Source organism: Hetaerina americana, unplaced genomic scaffold (assembly GCF_022747635.1).
Source record: "Hetaerina americana unplaced genomic scaffold, ioHetAmer1.1.p SCAF_6, whole genome shotgun sequence".
Taxonomy (NCBI): domain Eukaryota; kingdom Metazoa; phylum Arthropoda; class Insecta; order Odonata; family Calopterygidae; genus Hetaerina; species Hetaerina americana.
The window spans coordinates 20,518,192-20,537,771 of NW_027287205.1; the positions used below are offsets into that span (position 1 = coordinate 20,518,192).

At 35.7% G+C, this 19,580-nt stretch overlaps 1 protein-coding gene across 1 annotated transcript in view; it reads left to right on the top strand.

Moving 5' to 3' along the window:
• LOC139695070 (pyridoxine/pyridoxamine 5'-phosphate oxidase-like) overlaps positions 1 to 19,291 on the top strand; it is a 48,646-nt gene extending 29,355 nt beyond the window's left edge. The window contains exons 2-6 of the mRNA XM_071593692.1: positions 9,319 to 9,482; positions 11,616 to 11,715; positions 14,064 to 14,135; positions 16,319 to 16,521; positions 18,033 to 19,291. Of these exons, the coding sequence (XP_071449793.1) occupies positions 9,319 to 9,482; positions 11,616 to 11,715; positions 14,064 to 14,135; positions 16,319 to 16,521; positions 18,033 to 18,174 (681 nt within the window). The 3' untranslated portion in view covers positions 18,175 to 19,291. The remainder of the gene's footprint in view (positions 1 to 9,318; positions 9,483 to 11,615; positions 11,716 to 14,063; positions 14,136 to 16,318; positions 16,522 to 18,032) is intronic.
• Positions 19,292 to 19,580: the final 289 nt, after the last annotated feature.

Consider the following 19,580-nt stretch of genomic DNA (forward strand, 5'->3'; position numbering starts at 1 on the left):
GCCGAGAGGAAGTAATGGAAAAATCGCAGGAAGCACTGATGGACATACCGAAAACCGAATATAAAAAATGTTTCGAGGATTGGATCAAGCGCTGGCATAAGTGTGTTGCAGTCGATGGGGATTACTTTGAAGGGGACAATATAGATTTAGATGAATAAACTTGGATTTTTAATTTTCTGAATAAATTCCGGGAAATTTTTGATCAAGGTAGTATGTATATATATGTATATATATGTATATATATATGTATATACTACCTTGATCAAAAATTTCCCGGAATTTATTCAGAAAATTAAAAATACAAGTTTATTCATCTAAATCTATATTGTCCCCTTCAAAGTAATCCCCATCGACTGCAACACACTTATGCCAGCGCTTGATCCAATCCTCGAAACATTTTTTTATATTCGGTTTTCGGTATGTCCATCAGTGCTTCCTGCGATTTTTCCATTACTTCCTCTCGGCTGCTAAAACGCGTTCCCCGTAATGGTTTTTTAACTCGATTGAACAGAAAGAAGTCACAGGGAGCCAAATCAGGTGAATTCGGTGGATGTTGGATGGTATTTGTTGCATTTTTCGTCAAAAAATTACGAATAATGATAGCACTGTGCGACGGTGCGTTATCATGGTGCAAAATCCACGAGTTTTCTGCCCACATTTCTGGTCTCTTTCGGCGAATTGCTTCACGCAAACGTCTCATAACGCCCAAATAATACTCTTTGTTTACTGTCTGGCCTTCTGGCAAAAATTCATGATGCACTACACCGTTGTAATCCATGAAAACCGTCAGCATTGCCTTCTTTTTTGACTGAAAACGACGTGGTTTTTTTGGTCTCGGCTCATTTGGTGAACGCCATTCACTTGCCTGATGTCTGGATTGCGTGTCGTACTCATAAACCCACGTCTCGTCTCCAGTAATGATCCTTTTGATGAATGTGGGATCGGATTCAGCCTCGCAAATAATGTCTTTTGCGACGTCAACACGGTCTCTTTTTTGCATGAAATTGAGGTCTTTTGGAACCAACTTTGCTGCTACACGACGGAAACCCAAATCATTAACCACAATGTCTTGGGCGGATCCATAGGCAATGTTCAAGTCCTCCGCTATTTCTCTGATGGTTAATTTGCGGTTATTGACCAACATTTCTTTTACTTTATCAATTTTTTCACCGACTTTCGATGTCGATGGTCTGCCACTGCGTTCATCATCTTCGATTGACTCACGACCACTTCTCAACCGCTCGTGCCACTGGTAAACGACCGTTTTTTTTTAGAGAATCGTTGCCGAAACACTTTTCCAACATTTCCAACGTCCGTGCGCCACTAAATCCGTTTTTTACGCAAAATTTAATACAAGTTCGTTGTTGCAAATTTAAATCCATTTCTGCAATTGTAAAAAATCGCCAACACACACAGAGATAGATGTACTCTTGGCTACGTAACTTTTGCAAATGTCAAGTTATGACACTAAGATTTAAAGGGAATATCAACAACAGATGTACCAATTTAACAAAAAAAACAGAACTCAAATCGGAACGATGGGAGCGCCACACGGTACCCTCCGGGAACTTTTTGATCAAGGTAGTATGTATGTATGTATATATATGTATATATATATATGTATATATATATATATGTATATATATATATATATATATCAATTATGACCATCTGTTCCGCTAAACTTGGGGGATGAAGGATGAAGTTTGGAAATTTCATCTAAAAACAAGACATCCCGATGAAATATTTTTAAACCAAACGAACACTAGTGAAAAATCGAAATTCTATAGGTGAAGCATGGATGAAACTTGGAACACCTACAATTTCCGAACTGTTAATGTTACTGAGTGGAGTACAGTGCCCATTTTTTCCAGCGGAGGAAATCACCAGCATACTCCTCGCAGTCGTTATATAAGAACGAATAAAATTACGTGAACCAGTTTTCTTGCCGAATATTTCTGGTTAGCCTCTGAGGTCCTCTGTTGGTCGATTAGGACGTGAATTTAACCTCACCCGTGTCTACCCTTCAGACCAAACCGGCAGGTTTTGGCCTTCGCGGGTTAATACTTGAGAATTTTTGTCTCCTCCGAACCAATGCCAAGGTCTTAGCCTTAGCTCCTCAGCGCTCCTACTCGTATGTTCAGCTTTTCCCTGACCTCCGCAAGCAACTTTCCGATCCACAGAGTGGGCACTTATTTTCCTCCCCAACTACTCTCACCTCATGTTCTGTGACCTGAATTTCCAATCCGGGAATCGCTTTCCGAGTGCCAGGGCTGAGTAAGAAAGTAATTACATATTTCAAGAAAATAGTACCGTCGTTCGGCCGCATACCGTGGCGGATTCTTTTGATTTAGGGAAGCTATATACAAGTTTTTAGGCAAACAAAGACTGAAGTGCCATTTGTTGTTACAATAAGTTGGATAGTTTGCCGAATTAGATTGCGTGCCGCGTAGATGAGGTAAATTTTTAAAATTTTGTTTTGATAAACTGAGTAGCGTATCAAATTTAATAGAAGGTCTAGGTTTGAAATCACTCATGGAGAGAAGTTTGAACTACATATTAGACCTCTCACATAAGGACGTTTATTTAGCAATGATGTTCAAGATGTGTTATTAGCCCCATCGTGCTACTGTAGGCAGGATCATTACAATAAAATTATAGAAATTAATTGTAAAGGAGATAGCTTTAAGATGCTATTTCTCCCACCGACTATAGGGGATAGCACTTACCGACTACGCTAGGAGGGAAAAGTATTTTGTGTCAAAGGTAGTCTTGTGTGTAATCATCACCTGCCATGCACCCTAGTTTGCAGGACACCATGTATGTACGTTTGTAGAAAAATTCAGCTGAACTGACAAACACATTCACAAATAGGAATAGCTTTAGTTAGCTGAGGCTCGTGATATCGTACATTATATTTGGACTCGTGCTATTCGTCGTAATTATCATTCTTTGACAACCCTATGGTCAGAGTAAATGAGATCACACCCCCCTTAGTTCAGGCCTATAAGAAAAATATTATATTTGTTGATAAGGTTTACTATGTAGTAGTTTTGATTTTTATTTCTACCTTCATACTGTCAATTTGATTTATTCGTCATTTACTCTGTCCTTTCAGAGATGCGTCTGTACGAATATGTCTATGGTGACTGGAAATCTTAATGGAGTGTCAAAGGCGTCTTTATTCTTTCTTGGGGGAGCTGGATCTGAAGCCCAAAACGGAGGGTGCAATTTTATATGTCGCAAACTCTCCCGAACATTATTGCCTTGTCTTTGGGTGTTACAGACCTGACGTGCAGGCCTTGCCGACGCCAGGCGGCCAATATGAGATCATACGTGTAACGTCTCCTCTCAGACTATAGTGCTTTAGGAGGTTAAATCAATAGGTAGTTAGGAAGGAGGTTAAATTCGAGGGATTAATGTTTATTCAAGGAACAAACATCAGATCCACTACAATTTATGCACACTTTACAACCAACTTTAACCGCAAATCCATCTTTAGCAGAGGCGGATTTAGGGTAAATTCCTGCTCATGATGTTGAGCGATTTGAGGTGGAGAGGAGATTGGATTCAATTAGAAATGAAATGTAATAGTTTTGTTAAAATCAAATTGATGATATTGTTGGTTTTTTGGTATTTTTAAACAATTTTTTGGTATCGAATAAAAGGAATAACATATCAACTAGGGCGTAACGTTTGGGGGGGGGCGACTTCCATGAACCTCCACTGTTACTCCTGGATTCGTCGCTGAACGTAAGATGTGTGTATGTAAAAGACCATTAATAGATGCCAATTCACTCATGTTCAATCACAAGAAAAGATCAAACCTGAGTGATGATCGGGACGACAGGTGGTGGGGGGGGCAAGGGGCATCCTTGGATTTTCCCGCGAATTTATTTCGTGCAAGGTTGTTATCCAACGGAGAGAGGAATATTATCCGAAAAATTGCCAGGAGAGGTTAGGAAACTGCTCAAGGTCAAAGTATTTTTCTTCCACCAGCTTATAAAAGTGCGTGAATTTCACTCGGAACTCGTTCGAGAATTTGTCAAATCCAGGCATATGCAGACGATGTCAATTATCAAGCCAAACAAGTGCGGTTTCACATTAGAGTAAGCAATAGCGACTTACTTCGGCTGTATTTCCGTTCCAAATCGCTCTAAATGAGTTTGAAGGTTATGTTACTGACCTCTCCCACAAACTTTATGGTTACGTGGCATGGTTACAAAAGACAGTGATTAGCGGAAGTTTATATGGAAAACTAAGGTTTAGAGTTTAAAAAAATAAAATTTTCGCGAGGTTTTATTATTTTCGAAAGTTAACACAAACTCCATTTACAAAGTTAATCGAGCTATTTCATTGCCTTGACTTCTTACATGCACGGGGTTGTGTTCAATTGCCATGCGTACCCACAGAATAATTTAAATGCAAGCTTGTTACATAAGGCTCAGTGTAATTTCAGAGTCAATATGTCGAGATATTTGATCATATTGTACACATTTTACATTATTCATTCGTTATTTTTTCATTCAAAAAATTGGTCCGTGGAATTTTTCCATTCACTCCAATTCTAAATCAAATTATAGCACTCCTGTTCTCAGTTACATCACATCCCTCTTTACTTGGTCCACGAATTTTCCCCTCACTTTCCTTTGTGTGGGCCTTCCTCCTAGAGAAAGGAAGGGTCCCGCATAGAGGCCAAGGGGCAAGAGAACGATAGAAAGAAGAGAAAGTTGTGGCCCAGTCAGTCGATAGATAGCATCTCTAGGTGGTAGAGGCTTCATGTTCGTTTTATATTTTCTTTTTTTTATGGCAACTGGTTCTGTCCCATGCTAACTCGTGTTAACTATTTTACAATGGTGGTATCGTTTCTTTTTTCTTTCATTCATCGGCGTGTAGTGGATATTCATTTTATTTTTGTTTAATCTTCTAGAAATATTTTACGGAGAGCAAGTTATCTTTCTAATAATGGTCAATCTATTCTTAGCAACTTTGACGCACTAAATTTTTCACCTCCTATTTTGACGACATTTATTTGTAATGCCCAGTCCTTCAAGTATTGTACGTGAGTACTACTTTAAATGCGTTGTACATATTTGGAGTGGTTGAAGTTGAAACACCTTACAGATGGCTTCCACGGTATTATACGGATGTAGGCAGATTTATTGATATAGCCCGTACTATATAAATTGATTTAATTAATAAATACTATTGATATTTCTTTAAATTATTTTGATGTGTGTGAAATTACGAGGTAAAACGAAAAACACACGCTTTTAAATTACTTGTAGCAACAATATTAACCTCACATATTTTTTGCCGATTTTATAATTTTTTTGCGATTTTTGCACACCGCAACGGTTTATACAAGTTTATGCGAGCAACGGTTGTATAACAGTCAATGAATTTTTCAGGAAGATGTTTTTTTGTAATCGACTTTATATAACCTACCCCTTTGGTTAAGCTGGCCTATTAAAATAAAACGAGTTTTGTTTGAGCTGGGCGACTTTCTCCTTGCGATTGATCGTTCATGCCGCTAGCCTACGCGATTCTCAGCACGTAACGCAGCACCAATTGAGTAAATAAAGAGGCCTTGGCTGGACAAAATGAGGCGAAATTTGGTGGCTGGCCAGGCTCTCAGGCGACCTACAACCGCGCAGTGGCTCACTTTCTCTGCCGCATTCGTGGGTACCATCAAAGTTGCTTGCCCAGTCAATAAGATGCCATTGATTATCAGACCGTGGAAAACCTGCTGATTTTAAATGATAAAGATTTTTTTCTACATGGTACCCTGCAAGCCACTGCTAGGGAATGTTAGTATACAACTCACACCCTACAGGGAGTGAGTACATACTATGAGTGAAACAACATAAATTTAGTTTCTCGTAATGTTCCATTAATATATACATATGTATATGTATACTTATCCATATATATATATATATATATATATATATATATATATATAATTAGAATTATGTAGATTTTGATACTACAGGTACATGATCCACGCAATTGTGAGATATACTTCTCCACGCATAAGAGATGAGCTGTAAGTATGTAAGAAGTAGGACAATGGCTGAATCTGGATGAGATGAAGATAGCACATGTGCTAAGCTACTTAGGATGAAAAAAATACCCCCCCCCTCAAAGCGTGGTCGGATATTGTTATTCTGATCCCTTATCGTTCGTGGGAAAATTACATCGTAAATTTATGTTCTACGTCTAATTTCCGTAGTACGATGGGATTAACAATACCTTTTCACGGTCATCGGCAAAGAGACTTCCTTCCCATTTATGCAAGAGATGATTTAATCTGTAATTTAACCTAACCTCCTGGAGTTGTTTCCAACCTAGCTCTTCTAATAATTTCGATACGCCACTAAGCTCATCATAGCAGAATTTTACAAATCTAGCTCCTCTACGCTGCACACAATCTAATTCGGTCATCAATTTAACTCCATGAGGAACCCATACTGGTAATGTTTAGTGTTGCTACTGGTTCACCTATTAGGAAGTGTTTCATAGGAAGCTGGTGAAAGTAGCGTTGACGTCGATATAAAAAAATTGAACCAATAGGGATAGATGAGTGAATTTGGTATGGGAAGGATGTTTAGAGAATGAAGGAAGGATGGAGAGAGACCTGGCGTCGGCTTTAGCCTACTATTCACGATAGGTGCATAAGGTCCAGAGTTAAAATTTCCATCCGATAAATGGCGCACACACTTAAAGTGTATTCCACAAATCGTCCCACGTAGGGATAGGAATACCACTGAAAATTCTTGCCACTTCTAGGATTCTTACCCGACCCTTCGGGATAGGAAGCCGTTACATTAATCACTGCAATTTCTCAATCCCCTTATCCTGTCAAGTTCGTGAATATATATTTGACTTTTTTCATTGGGGTACAGACCTCTAATTTCGGAATAAACTTCTGCCTACATTATTTTAAGTTCTTTTTGCGTGCAAATTTTATGGCCTTTTAGTTTTAAAAAATTCTATTTTTTTTCCTTCATTATACATTTTTGCTTCATTATCTCTCCTTCGTTCTAAAAATTTAAATTAACTTCACTCTTTAAACCCATGGAACATTTTTCATTCATACATTAACTCAATATGAATCATACTCTCATTTTAAAATTTTATTAGGAATCACCGTAACAGCTTTTTATGCTTAAAAAAATATCATGTCGTTATTCCATTGTTCGAGAAGTTTGTAATGGATTTATGATGGAGATTCAACGATTAACGAGAGCTGTATCTTTTTTATTTGTATACAACGGAAGTTTATATTTATAGTTTTTTAAATGAGAGTTATCTTTTTTATTTCAATTATTGACGCCCTGCTTCCTTACCGTTGGAGAGGATTTGATTTTGACTGATTTGTATAGCTTGTGGCCTTTTTGGTCATATTTATTAAGATTCTGTTTCATGGTGAAAGACCTATCAAATGCTGTTCTGTTTCCAAAGTTTAAAAAACTTAATATTTCAAAAAATAGCAAATTATTTTTGTTGCTGTTTTGTAACAACACAACATCAAAACTTGTGTTTTCGGGCAACTATTGAAGCTCGCATGACTGCGGGGGGCGATATAATTCCCAAATCCCAAGATGAGGACAATACAGCGAAGATAGCAACCCGATGAATTCGTGTGAAGAGCTGAGCGGGCTCGAAGGTTCTTTCGTCTCTCGTAAGGGACGTTAAACTAAGCATTAAACAATCTACCTCGACGGATTTTGTTGTCCTTGGGATACTGGAGATGTCCGGTTTCATCCGCACCCTTCCGCCCTTTCCAGAAAAGTTCTTCTGTGTCAACCAGTTCTGAAGTTTATGAATTACCTCAGCTGTTAGATTGCTCCCGAAATACTGATTATCATATCGTAAAACCAGAATATACGACTAGAATTTAAAGTTAGCAAATGTTAATGTGATATCAAACACTTTTATCGTTTAAAAGTTTTTGTTAAGTTGTAGCAAATATTTTTCAACTTCTTCAGTTTTACGGCCTCCATAAGATCCAAAGAGTTTCTGTGACGAGTTTCATGTTTCCTCATGCTGACATTTTTGTACCTCATAGGTCTGTGTACTTTTCCATTTACTTTGCTTGATAAAATATTCGATTTCGTTTCTTTCAGCATTCCATTGAATAATTCGTGTTATATCTCATTTATATTATCCGTTCATACCACATCCGTAGATGTTACTAGTACTGCTTTGTATTTTAGTTCCTTTAATAAGTAATTTTCATCCATACAGTTTGCTTATTATGTAGAACTAGCTACGTATTAGATGTTCGGTAATGGATAAAATCACTCATTCCTAATGATGGTATTCTGCCATTGAAGATAGGTTTTACATGGACACAGTCTGAGCCCCGAGAATTTCTTTGTCTCTGCTAATAAAATTCAAACTGGAGTATTGAAATGAAATAAATACCTTTCCTTAAAAATAACCAGCATTAAAAACTGATCACTTTTATTTATAAATTATTTAAATTTACATTAATGCTGTAATTTCCGAGCGAATGTTTGGGCTTCATGAAAGGATCATTTAACAAAGCCTATTCGAGAATCCAGACGAGTGAGATTCCAACTAACGTAAGATTTGAAAGCAGCACGCCGAGAAGAGGACTATGAGTTGATGTCGATTACGTATTTGAACGGCATTGTTCGGTTTTGGACCTCATTTCAGTTAGCAGGTTCTTTTTTATGCTATAAATTTACTGCTTTAATTTATAGTTTAAAGGATTTGTAAACTTTTCTTGTGCCGTTAAGATACGTTTTCATGTCGTTTGATAAGTTTAGAAATGGCAGAAGGCTGCAGCTAATTGTGGTTATTGCTTTCTGAATTCCTTTTATATATTACTTTTAGCGTCGTATTTTATAATTTTACGGATGTTTTCAGTTCGTGATTAATGGATTAAGGAATTCAGAGATACATTTTTCAATATCACTTAACATTAATTAACCCTTCACCTTAGCGTACTTGTAGTGTTAAGTTGAGAATCTGTTATTTTAGTTTTTGTTCAATTTTACACTAAGGGTACACTTATAACTGAATGATGGCTGTTGTTTATTTCTTAGATTTGCGCGTTCGTGGTATTATTACGATAGCTCTCGAATTTCTTTTCGTTTGCAAACTCTTCATTGACAATTGAGCGATTGACAGTTTAGCAATTGGGATTAAATTCACTGATACAGACCTAATTGTAACTAAAGAAATTGTTTTTTTCTTAAAGCTGTTCTATAGAGCTACCCAGATATACACTCATACAAGTAAACTGCTCTTCTCTAAGATTACTCTATTCCCTGCTCTTCACAGGCACCATTCCCCACTTCATCATCAGGGTTCAGTGAAACATCCTATTTGTTCAAGATCACTCCACCATCGAGTGACCCAATGGACCTTTTCAAAGGATGGTTAGAAGCAGCCAAGGAAGCTGATGTGCCTTTTGCTAACCGGATATCCGTCTCTTCTTCCTCCAGGTAAGAATAGACACGTCCTTAGAGGACTTAGCTTGCAGAGTGAAAATGGAATCATCCAGTCCCATTGCACTATGACATGTGCTTAAGAGGTTAACTTACCACACACCTTATAATCACTAATACTTCATGAAGTCAAAAGCATAATCCATTATCGTTATGAGTCATAAGATACTAACCAGCATAAACAATGGCACCAGTAGGAGAGAGAAAACCTACCCCTTTGCTGAGTTCTCCTTGATTTTGGGTTAGCCGGTATTGTGTTACTAAGCCAGGCTGATTAGAACTTACCAAAAACTACTTAAAACTTATTTAACTTACTAAAAACTAATCCTGAGAAAATAGCATTACTGGTAAAAGAAAAAAGATATTGGGCTGAATAATAATTAAACACAAAACTTATTTGCCAGTTCCCTACAATATTTCAAGAAGCTGGTGTCCATGAATATCAGTTCTTTGAAATTAAAGAACTAATGGAACATTTCAATGACTAGCATCTATAATAAAATGAATTAAAAAATCAAAAGGAAGCAGTTAAATTTGCACTCTTTTAAATATTCACAAATTAAGGAAAACAATCTATTAGTAAGTTAGAGTTTCTGGTAATGGCTTTAAAATTCAATGGAATTGTTTCATTGGGTCTTTGATGTACTAGGTATTTTACAAATATGACATTGCAAAATCAATCCAGAATTATTATTATTTGGCAGTCCCCCATTTAAGGTAGGTTTTGATTGGTCACCACCTTAACACCCCTACATTTTTAGCCTTGCCCAAAAGATGATCTGATCTAGCTAGACCTCCTCCTTCCCTAGAACCCCCAAGCCTTTGTTTTGTTAACTGTGATATTCATACTATACATATCTCACTGATTTTATAATGTACTGACCAATGCTTGCAACCTCTTGGCTGACTAAAAACTAAAACTTGATCATCTGAATTTCTAAATGATTTTTTTAAATTGTCAACCAACTTCCATTCCTAACTCCAGTTCGTCCAATGCCTCTTTAATCATTTACACCCATATAAACATTGAAAATCACAGGTGATAATGGACACCCTAGTCTTAACCCTCTTCCTAACACTGCCCATCCTTATTGCCCACCTGCAACCCACATCTGAGGAGTCTTAGACATACACAAGTTGTGGGTAAGTCTCCTATTTCATCAATCTACTCCTATTTTCTACAATACATTAATTCATTCCACCCAATTCACTTAATCAAATGCATTCCCAAAATCTTCAAAACAGACAAATGCATCCTGATTTTATTGTATGTTCCTTTCTATTAGATATATTATATCATCACTGCTATGGCATCATGCATGCCTCTCCCATAACTGAACCCAAATTTATCATCCTCTAAGTAAAAGTTTTCCTTCCTCTCCATCCTCATATTGATGATCCTGAAAACTGCATGTAAAATCTCTGTAGTCGTCACATATATCAGCAGCCTTTCCCTTTTTTGGGATCAAAACTAACGCTGATCTGACAAAAGTTTTAGCTGAATGTATCTCTAATAAATACTGTGAATTAATCCATTAAATTTCTTCCATCCACAACTTTCATACCCTAATAGACGCTAACAATAAATAAAAATGCAACACTGTCGCCTGCTTTGAAATCAATCAGGAGTAAATTTTTAGCTTTTACGACAATTAGATGCATGACCAAACCAGGCATGATTTTTGCTCTTTGTTATCACAATATTGTTCACAGAGTTTGATAAGCTAATAGGGATATTAAAAAATTTAAATTTTAGAAAGTGGCCACATTGTTGAAGCTTATAAATACCATACTTTGATTATTATTCATTTAGTTTTGTGGTAGACATAAGTAAAAAAATTACTTTTGAACCAGTTATAGAGATTTATATTTTTCTTCAAAACTTCAGAACTATTCACTCTGCAATTCAATTCTGATGAGGTTTTATTAGGATTCAGTTTTTTTAATATTCATGCACAAAAATGTTTTCTTATGGAATAGTGTTTGAGGGATATTCCATTTGCATAAGGATTAAAATCCTGCCTTGAGTAGAAAAATTATTAGTAATTTTCCATTAAAAAATATGTCATTCATCTATTCATCGACCATTAAAACTGATATCTAATTATAATAAAATCGTAAACTCTGCAGTACAGGCCATGTGACCTCCAGAAGCCTTTTATTACGCCAGCTAGATGATGATGGATTCATAATCATGACTGACCGGAGGAGCCTAAAGTGCAAGCAGTGGGTAAGGCATTCTAAATGTCATATTAATCAAATCTCAAATTAATTATTGTGGTATTATGCATTTAGTTCCCTTTGTTCTAAACTACACAAAAGATTACAGCTACATTTTTTAATTTTATCAGCATAATTTTTAACTTTAAAACTGAACTGTCACTATTGGATTCAAATTCACTTGATCTGAATATTTTGAGCTCACAAAATTGTATTATTTATCTATTTATTTATTAAAATGCAATTTGGCAATCAGCCAGGTGACAAGGTACAGTGAAATCAATCAAAGTGCAGTATCAACCAATCAACAATGCAGTTGTGCCAACCAAACAAAGGATAGTTTAACCTAGCAGTATTTAAAAATTGCAGTCACAACACAAAATTTAAATTTACAGGTATAAAAAATACAGTAAAACCAATCAATAATTTTGAAACCAACCAGGTCAGATCAAAAGAGAATAAGAAAAAGTAATTAAGTAGAGGTCTTTGGCTGTTCTCCTCTTGAAACTCCTGTCGTTTTCAGGATAAGGCCTAAAAATATTAGTAATCCTTTCCAATCACATATGCCCTAATGTGTTAATATTTGTTTTAATGCCCTAATTTTATTCACTTTTCCAAGGATTTTCAAATAAAAATTCTGAAGGGGCATAGAATAAGTCATTGGTTTTCGCCTTGAATGAAACATAGACACCTATGTACCTAACTATATATCTCAGTTGCTAATTAAAAATATCAGTCTAACTAATTTATGTAAGTTACTTGTTTATGGGTTGATAACAGTGTTTAGCCCAAATTAGAAATTGCATACATACAGCATGTATTAATTCTTCCATTAATGTGTTGGTTTAATGACAAAGGAAAATCTATTTTACAATATAATTACATAATATTAAGATTAGGTATTAGTTAATTCTTCTTCATACTGTTATGAAATGAGCCACAAAAATTTTCTTGATGATAAAAGTGAAACATCTTCATCATGAGTGCTCTTGGAACAAGGATATGCAAAATAATCCACTCAGTGAGATCCCATTTGTTAATTATTTTTAAGTTGGGTATCATGGTTAGCAATAATCCTTTGGCATTTCCAATTGAAGTCTTATTGAACACAATGTTGATGCAATTAAAGTAGTAGCCCTTTAAATAACAAATGTTGAATTAAAAATTCTACAATTCTGGTCAGAATGAAGATGTATGTATACTTATGACACCAAGATACAAAGATGTAAAGCGTATGGTTTTGCAACCAACGTTGGAGATATAATTAGGCCTCCTAAATTACATTGGCAGGGCTGTCAATTACCACAAAATTAGAGAGCTGCACTGTCAAAGTGATAGATTCAAGTATTCATTTTCCCGTTAACTATTCGTGACAACAATAAAATGGGAATACCTATGAAATAATTGGTACCCACTGTCAAAAATAGGGTTACACAAGATTAAACTTCCACAAAACTCTAAGTCAGGCGTCATAACACCTGACTAGGTGCCCAAGGGCACCCCCCACCATGCGCTTTTGTGCCAGATGGGGTGTAGGTGAATGTGTACAAAGTCTATTGTATTTGTGAATTGTCTGTGCTGAAGATGTAGAGTACTAACCGGTAATAAGTGTCTGAATTGCATATGTGCCTGCACTTTTTAAATGTTTTTTCTTGCCCTATTTGTGTAGGCATGGGAATAGCTACTAGCCATGTAATGCTCGTAATATATGTAGGCACGCTGCATGATTGATGTTCGGTTGCCCCTTTCCATATAGTTTTAGGGGATCGCAGAGTGCTAGGTGCATGAGGTAATACAAGGAATATATGTAGAATGGCTGGTGACCTATCACCCCCTGGCACATGTCCTTGTGACGGCTTGCAGGGTATTACGTAGATATAGATATAATAAATTGAGACGAGTAACAAATAGAAAAAAAGAAGCGTGATGGAAGATGCAGTGCAAGCATACAGAAAGCTTACTGAGGGAGGGTGAAATTGCAATGCAATACAAGAAGGTTAAAACACTCTCAGGAAGTAATAGGGAAAATATATGTGGATGACCTATTTATCGCCATTTTATTTTACTTTAAAATTATTAATCAATCTTCTATTTTTATTATTCCAAATATTTTCATGCCATCTTCAACATTCACTAGAATTCCTCAGATAAAAGTCTTATGAGAAATGTTGGCAGGAAGAGATCTCTTAGGTTGAATAATTTCATAAGGCACATGTAATTTCAGAAAAATATGATTGTGATAACACTTTCATTTACTCTTGGATATCCTTTTATTCTTGAAATAAATTATGTTATAATTCTAATTGCTTTTTTCACCAGCAATAAAATTTGGTATTGTTATCATTTTTTAATTCACAGGAAGATAACCCAGTAGTTGCCTTCACATTCTTCTGGGGCTACAAATTAGGCGAACGCACTATAGCAAGACAGGTGAGTGTTAAATTTTTATTTGTTTGAGCTCAAACCTTTATCAAAGCTTTTGAAAAATAAGAGCTGTTGGGTTCTCTTCAGCATTGATCCATCATATATGACTATAATGTTGTACTTACTCCAGCTGGTTTCTTGACCCTATAGGAAGTTCCTACAAAAGTGTCCTAGTTTGCTATTCAGACTGTGTGGTCGACTGAGTGCCTTCGCACCTTATTAAGGCACTTACTCTCAGTAAGGTTAGGACCCTATTGAGCTTTCTCATAGAGGCCTCTTCATGACTCCAGAGAATACATGTTAGTTTTCTGATTTGAAAAACTGTTTTCAAAAGCTAGAGTCTGTATTATGTGTTACATATTTATTTTGTTCTTTTTTCATCTTTAATAATTAAAGGTCATCTTAGAATCTTGATTTCAAAATTTTGAAGATATTTCTAAAAGCTACAGGTCAATTTATAAATCCATGTCATTCACACACACAGAGTGGGCTGATGTTTATCAATTGTGCACCCATAAAAGTAAGTTATTGCCCAGGTGGCTATTGCATTAGTCATTTTAATTGTTATTTCTTATGCTACAAATCAGTTCTTATGCCAATAATTTGTTGTGTTTGAAAAAAAAAATAAATATACATGCACATATATAAATATATATATATATATATATATATATATATATATATATATATATATATATATATAATTATAATTATATGTATATCCCTCCCATGGGCTACAACCTTGACATGGAGGAAGGGCTTGTGCCTTCCGATGACCCCTAGAGCTGTGCTGGCGGGAGCAATGATTGCTCCTGGTAGGGTCACCCATGCCAGATAGGTTGAAGGTTAGGATCCAGACAATAGGTAGTCCACGCAGCATCTGTTCCTCAGTGAGGCTGAGATGATCCCAGTGGGGCATTGAGTGATGGTGTCACCTTAAAAACAGTATTGAGGATATTGAAAGAAATGAGCTCTTACGGCTAGTAATATATAATAAATGTGAAACTCCAATAGCCGTAAACAGTTTACCTTTCTAGACAAAGTAAAAATGAAAATAGTTGGCTAGCGCCAACTATTCACTCAATCGTCACTACAACACAAGTCGAAGTGAGGAGCTCACTTCGACTTGTGTTGTAGTGACGATTACCCTTCAGTACGCTGAAGAGGGCTACTTTGTGGCCAAAATACGCGTATTCGTATTCACCTTTCTTATCCTCTCCTTTCTTACCTTTTACCCCTTCTTGACTTGTGGCGCTAGCCAACTATTTTCATTTTTACTTTGTTTAGAAAGGTAAACTGCTTACGGCTATTGGAGTTTCACATTTATTATATAAGTATTGAGGATGGCAACGGGAAACCCCCTCAATTATCATTTCCAAGATCAAAATGATGGACACTAGATTAGCATCCCTCTCAACTTCTCATCCTCTACTCAAACTCAAAACAATAAAGCAGACATTTATCTGGCTCCTTCATTCCTGGAATAAACCATATTAGACATTAAGGACCCCAAATTTCCAATATTTTCATACCCCCTTGGCTCCCAAAACCTTCCTTATTATTCCCATACTTCTGAAAGTTCCCCTCACAAACCTTTCCCCTCCTTCCCCTTCCATCCAAGGTCCCCAGCCCCTTCTGTTAAAACCTTCACCTCAGTTCCTTCGTTCTCTCCCTTGAGAAAAGTTGTTTGACCACCGAAAATTCACAAATGTATGAATTTCTTTCCTTTTTTGTGCATTTCTGTTTTATTAAATTTATTTATTGATATTGATATATGAGAGCTATTAATTTAAAAATTAGCGATCCTTATGTCTCATAGTAATAACGATAAAATAATTCTAATCATAGTTCAGTTTTCCTTTCCTGGGCACTGTATACTTCCAAAAAAAAAACAGACGTATCAGACATGATATGGTGGAACATCATGATAAATTAAAAATTGGCAATTTTTCACAAAACAAAATTTAACGCGACTGGTTTCAATGCAACTACATCATCATTAGGTGATGATGATGATGTAGTTACATTTAAACCGGTCGCATTAAATTTTACTTTGTGGAAAATTGCCAATTTTTAATTAAACTGTATATTTCGTAACCATGTTAATGATTATGGTTTTTTGTTATATTACCTCTGGATTTGAGTGTTATATTTATTCATTTCATATACATTTTCGTTTCATTTTCAAGGTTCGAGCTGAAGGGAGAATTGAAGAACTCTCCTCAAGCGAGTATGCCCACATTTATAATGGAGAGCCACTCTATTGTAAGATCAGGTCACACATTTGCCATCAGGGGCAGAGGATTGAATGGGATGAGCTGAAATCTAGCCATGATGAGTTGCTACAGGAGGTCAAGGCTGGTTTTAAAACCCTGTCTCAACCAAACCATGTGTAAGTTTCAGCCTTTTGTGTGTTGAGACTTCTATTTTTTTTTCTATCTGTGAATATGAAAATTCCATTTTCCCACATTATATCGCAACAAGCACGAAATAACATGAAGGATCATTGGAATCAAATATTTTCAGGGACCAACTCCACCAAGGGGGAATTTTTAAAAGATATGATTACGCCATGAAGGCCAGTCTTACATATAATTTGTGCTTGATCAGCTTTTATGCCAACTCTCCTCCAGGGATTAATTGTCTCCATTGAAATAACATCCTTCACCCTTCTGAAAGTGTAGATCTTTAATGAGTTTAAATTCCTCAAATGTTTTATTTTAGTGAAACATTAGGATTTTTGACGGTGTTGTCACTTGCAAATATCAATCCTAATGTGCCTGGCTGAGAGATTAAAGCATTTTAAACCTCTAGGGTTTGAAATAAAACCCTGGAATAAATTACAAAATCTTTGAAATTTGGAAGTTCTCTTCCAACATACCTGGGACCTTATACTGAATTGCATTCATTTATTTTGTTGACTTGTCCTATTGAAACTTTTATGGTTTGCCATGGAAAAGGGAAGCAATTGCTCTTGAGAAATGTGAGTAATATCCTTCCAGATATGGCCATCAAGACCATCATAGAACTTTTATCATACATAAAGCCTTTCTATAATTAGTTTGTCATGTTGTTATACCTTTTCATAAGAAGGGCCCCACAAACCTTAATTTTCTCAGCATCTAAACTTTCCTTTAAACACTCATCTAACAGCTCTCTATGCTGAAAAAACGTTGCAAAATATTTTTGTTCTTATTTGATTTCTCTCCTTAAAAGTGTTTTAGGTCTGACAATGACACATTCAGACACACACATACCAATATATATTTTTCTGCACTTTAAATTTGTTCCTGGAAGATTTACTTTTTCTCTCACTGAAATCTGATCTCCATGTTTGGTGTTTTTTTATTATTTTGTGATAATGAGCATTACTGAAAGCGATTATTTTCAGTAATTTGTCATTTTAAAGTATGAGTTATGCATTTGATTTTAATGGAAAATTGAGGGAGAATGAATTAATGTGGCATTTCATATTGTTTCACTCACAGCTTATATATTATATTTGAACTGATATTTTAATGTGATCTTGGCAGGTATGTATTTTGCACATGTATATTTTTAGAGCTTTGGCTATTTCATGGTGCATTTTGACATTAATATGTTACTATTTTGAGGGGGTATTTCAGATTGTACTTTAAACCTAAATTGTGTATCAGTAACTCCATTATTTGAACATAACATAGATGGCAACATTTAAAATCCTGTTTTTTGGAACGTTATACATGTAGATGCATGGCAAACACTATTCTGAATACTCAACATATCCTTTCATTTAATGAGAATGAGTGGTTAATTTTTAAAGCTCCCCATGATTATTTTTTTTTTTATTTTTCATGTGACTCTCATGCACTAGTGGTATTTAACATTATACCATGCAACTTATAAAAATATTTCTATTTCCAGAGCCACGTATAAATTGCATCCAACAATGTTGGAATTTTATGAAGCAGATGATGTTAGTATTGGTGACCGGATCGTATTTCTCCGGGACAATGGAATAAATGAATGGAAGGGCAGCTGGAAGCATCATCACATTGCTGCTTGAGTGGTTTCAGCTGGGTGTGATATGGCCGTCTACCAAGGGACTGAACTTATTTGCTTTTTTAGAATTAAATCAAAACCAAGTTTATCATAGCTGAGCATTCCATCACATTTTCCTCAATTGCTTACCTGCAATTCTAAAATAGAATGAATTGTAATAGCCATCCAAATGTGATTCAAATGGATGAATTATTGGGTCCATTTCATTTTTTCTATCAATCTATCAGTGTTTTTACCTGATTTGAATAAACTTCTTATTCTTCCAAGAAACTGCAGGAGACGCCACAACAGTAACTTTCAACAGATTCATCCACTAATATGTATTTTAATGCAACTATTTTAGAGTATAATAATCATTTGCCTTGACCGGGATTCGAACCCGGATCCCTCAATGTCCGGCCGAGTGCTTTAGCCAATTAAGCTATCGAGGCGTCCTCTGAAACTCTGAAATTTTGGGGGCATTAAAGGAACAAAATGTTGTGACAAAATGCAGTACCTATAATGTCACAGCCATTTGCAGTCGAGTGCGATATGACACAGTCCACTAGGTTAAAGTCAACTTTAAACACTTGGGCTGTATTTTACAAAAATTTCAGAGTTTAAGAGGACACCTCGATAGCTTAACTGGCTAAAGCACTCCACAGGACATCAAGGGATCAAGGTTTGAATACCGGTCAAGGCAAATGATTTTTACTCTCTGAAATTGTTGCACTGCTCTTTCTTGTTTTATTTTGTCCTGAAAATATTACCTGCAGCAAATATGGTGTCAGAGAAAGAAGAGCATCAAACAAAACTAAGCATAATTTTGTTAAGTGCAAAATACACTCATTCTATGTAAGCATTGGGAACAGCTAAGGTATTGACATGTGGTGATATCACTGCTAGATACTAAAATCAGCATAACAAGGTATTACTGCGATGTCAATAACATAGCGGTCCCAAATACTTTAGATTGGTGCCTTTGTAATTGTAATTTTTGGAGGGACATTTTTTTGCACAGTGAATTTACATGATGGGTGGTTGGTTATTTTACTTAGTGGAAGAAATTTTTTAATGTATTAGTTATATTGAAATGTGGCTGGAATAATTGGTTGCCTATATATTTGGTCAAATAAAAATATCATTTTTTGTATGAATAATTTTCTGCTAATATACAATATAATGAATTACAAAATGAAACCCCAAACTTATATATTACCTAATGGTAATTTTCTTTGAGTGTTGCATAATCATCTGAATCACGAGTGATATTAAGAGGATTAAAGTGATTAGCCCAACCATGACATATGAATACAAGAAAAACTATGAGGATCATTGCATAGACAATGCTCATAAATTTTTTTTCCTACATGATTATTTTTTTGACAATGTCTCTTTGTAATCCTTCAATATAGTCTCCCTGCTTCTCAA